General features: G+C 55.9%; 2 protein-coding genes across 2 annotated transcripts; one reads left to right on the forward strand and one right to left on the reverse strand.

The window, feature by feature from the left end:
- Positions 1-238: 238 nt before the first annotated feature.
- HRG_02250 (uncharacterized protein) lies at positions 239-1,333 on the forward strand (the record flags this gene model as incomplete). The annotated part of the gene is made up of 1 exon (XM_044860721.1): positions 239-1,333. The coding sequence occupies one exon, from the start codon at positions 239-241 to the stop codon at positions 1,331-1,333; it is 1,095 nt and encodes a 364-aa protein (XP_044724354.1).
- A 611-nt stretch (positions 1,334-1,944) lies between these two features.
- HRG_02251 (RNase H domain-containing protein) lies at positions 1,945-2,821 on the reverse strand (the record flags this gene model as incomplete). Its single annotated transcript, XM_044860722.1, has 4 exons — positions 1,945-2,111; positions 2,157-2,508; positions 2,641-2,742; positions 2,777-2,821. 4 exons carry the CDS (start codon positions 2,819-2,821, stop codon positions 1,945-1,947), a joined length of 666 nt encoding a protein of 221 aa, XP_044724355.1.
- Between the last annotated feature and the right edge of the window lie 609 nt (positions 2,822-3,430).

Here is a 3,430-nt window from a genome sequence, read left to right on the forward strand (position 1 = left end):
CTTCAGCAGCTTTATTTGGAAAACAGCATGCACTCCAGCAGCGTGTTTCAACATCCCACTGGTCTCTCATGAGACGTCGACGTCACCAAAGCATGCTACCCCCCGCCAAAAATATTCAGAGTTCCTAAATGCCTTGCCAGGTGCCGGACAGGCTTCGTCACAGAAAGACCTTTGCGCGAGAGACGGCTTTCACTGCATCCCAAGGCTCAGCGAATACCCTCCAGAGCCGCCTAACAGAATGGTGGATAGAATGCCAGTTCCAACCGGGCCGGGCGAGCCCATGAATCGCAAACTCATTCGGACCCTCGGCTACTTGCAAGTAGCCCAGCTTGTGACCAGTGTTGTCAAATCGACCGTCACTCACCTGCGCGATAACGTCCCGGAAGAGCAGAACCAACGTGGCTTCCTAGGACTCCTCCAGAGTGGTGGAACTCTTCTCCAGAGTATAGCAAATGACACGGTACCCGGCTACGCCGACATACTACAGCACATCGACGATCTTAAGGGCAGGCTGCGAACCCTTGAACTCGAGTCGCCGCTAGAAGCCTTGAAAGAGGGATTTACAGCGATGCAAGAATTCGAAGCCAACGTTACCGTGACTATTTTCGAGAATTACATGCCTGGCGTGCCAGAGATTCTCGACAACTGGCAGCGGGGAAAGCAGGAATTGGCAGAAGATCACGGCCCGGAAACAGAGGTGCAGCAGGCTATGCGCATCTTACGCGTGCTTGGGAGTCGTGCGACAAACACTCTCAACGACGTGCTGCGAGACTGGATTCCAGGATACAAGGAGGCGCAAGATTCCATCTCAATTCACACCAAGAACCTGGCCAATGAGGTCCAACTCTACCAAGAGAGAAAGACAGATATCTTCCAAGTACTTAAAGATGGTTTGGAGCTGCCCCTAGACATTGCCTTGGGAACACTGCATCGAATGCTGAGCGATTACGTTCCCGGAGAAACATATCTTGAAGGGGCCGTGTTCGGCACCAAGCCAGCAGCGAACGAGTACGAGCTAGCGAGGAAATTTCTCGACCGCATTTGTCTCGAGTCCAAGCCTGGCGCTCTTCCTTGGTATGAAATCTCAGAAGCTTTTGCCGACTGGGTTGACTTCAAATGCGCATGGAGGAATAACCCCGAGAAACTATTCTTGGAGTTTTATGAGAGGAGGCGACGTCGCCAACGACGTGTTTCGCCCCCGTCCCCTAGCGACGACAAGATCACCGTGGCTGTCACTTGCTGGAGGGACGGACGTAATCAAATGAGATGCACATCATCATCCCCGAATAGTCGAGGCAATTCCCATACGGCTAGGCCCTTTGGGGGCGACTAGGGGGGCAAGCCGGTTTTAGTTGGCGGGAAAACCCCTGGATGCGGGAAAAAGGAGCTAGACCGCTATATTGCCCCTACGTTTGGCGCGATGCTGGCGGCCGCGTTGCCAGCCTTCTACATGGCCCGACTCTAGCGCCAAGAGTGGAGGAATGTGGCGACTCGTCGTGGGGAATGGCCTTGGGGGGCTGTAGTGGTAGTAGCGGTGGCAGCGGTCGTCTTGGATGTCGTCGGCACTGCGGGCTGGTCATGGGTAGTAGTAGTAGTAGTAGTGTATTTTTCGTCCAGCGGTATTGTGCCGCTCAGGTCTCCGCGAGGGAGCACAGGACGTGCTGAGCTAGGGGGCTATCTACACGCTATTTGTCGTACAGTCCGCCCGCTATCCAGCATTGCATCGGCTCAAAGGCGCTTGTGACACACCTGGGGCCCGTTAGCGGGACGTCCAGGAGGAAAGAAGAGCTGTCTTATAATCGGGTCAGCAGATTGAGTCTTGGGCCTTGCAGCCTTTGACGACCTGGTCGAGTGTTTGGTCGTGAAACCTTGAGGCCGCTCGAGGTCGGGGCGAGTAACAGAAGGGAGAGAAGAGAGAAGACAGGGTGGGAGGAAGATGGGAGCCTAGTGGCGAGGGCAGGTCCTCACGAAGAAGGAGCTCGCTTTTACCAGCCTGACGAATTTGTCGAAGTCGTCGCCTAACGCTCGACTGACGGCTGCAGCTGGCGAGGGGCCAAGCCGCAGCCTGTGGTGCGGCGCGATCTTTCTGCAGTAGAAAATGTGCGTAGGCGCTTTTCGTCGCCCACACGAGCATGTCAGTTGCGCATCCTCGTGACCGAACCTTTTATGGTAGTCAGCAAAATCCCCGTGGTGGGTTCCTGCTGCAAGCAAGTGATGGAGCAGGTTCCGAGAAAGCGTCAATTCCGGCGGACAGCTGGTTGTGGCATTGAGGCCCAGCTCTTTGTATCGTTTCGGCGCAGACGTTTCCCACCAGGCCTTGAAAGCCACTTTCGGCTGCTGTCGGGCAATTCTTCGCAGGTGCGCTAGTGTCGGGGTGTTGTCGGCGGGTTCGGGCAGCGAAGCTCCTGCCTTTGCCAGAGCATCTGCCTCCTCGTTACCTGGGATATCAGCATGTCCGGGGATCCAGCGGATCTCCACAGCTCCGTGTTCTCGAGCCAAGGATTGGAACTCAAGGAAAACCAATTGAGAGGAGTCGCTGGCTTGCCAAGTAAGCGCTCTGCCGTCGCAAGGTTGTCCAAGCAGACGAAAACGCGATCATTATCTGAGAGGCTTATCGCAGCCCTCAGCCCCCCAGCGCACCTGTCGCCTCAGCGTCGAAGACCTCCGCAGGTCCAAGACGGCCTTTGCCGCTCGAAACAGTGGTTCCGTTCCGGTGAATGACAAAGCCGTATCCGGCGTGACCTTAGACAGAGAGGGATCCGTCAGAATACACGACCAGAGTCCGGGGCGATAGTGTCCGAAGCCAGCCCTTGACCTTCATCGCGGTGTCATCCCTTGATGCACCCCGCAGGAGTGTGCTCGTTCTACAACCAAAGCTGCGTTGCAACAGGTCAGGCCTTGGGCAGCTTAGTAGCAACGCGTCGCTACGCCGCAGCCTGGTCCGGAAGGGTGTTGCCCATTCTTGGTACTTTAGCCTGATCGCCTTATTCACGATGCGGGCTTTTGGGGGAGCCAATAGAGGCGCGGACCCCCGCGCCTTTAAAGTCGGCGCGGACGTCCGCGCCTGTTATGTAAGCCCAGGCGGAAGATAGTCGGGCCGCCCCCTGACCTGTACTCTCCTTTTCTATTGCATGTGGCAAACTGTCGCACAGAGAGCCAGCCTCATATAGCATACCATCTGCGCTCAGAGTAGTTGTCCGCGGAAGCGATGCTATAATCCGCATATTAAGGTCGAGCGCCTGCATGCGTGGTGCTTGGACCCCATTGAGGCCAAAGCTCAAACGCAGGCTGCATTAAACCTCGCAGGCGGCCTCGGTTACAAGGGTTCTGCACCACGTCCACAAAGCAGGAGTTTCCTTTCCTTTGTGTATAAAGAGCTGCTCACTGTCGTGCACTACAGCTAGCTCTTCAAGATAATTCCAATATGGGG

The sequence above is a fragment of the Hirsutella rhossiliensis genome (genome assembly GCF_020360975.1).
Source record: "Hirsutella rhossiliensis strain HR02 chromosome Unknown scaffold00002, whole genome shotgun sequence".
Classification (NCBI taxonomy): domain Eukaryota; kingdom Fungi; phylum Ascomycota; class Sordariomycetes; order Hypocreales; family Ophiocordycipitaceae; genus Hirsutella; species Hirsutella rhossiliensis.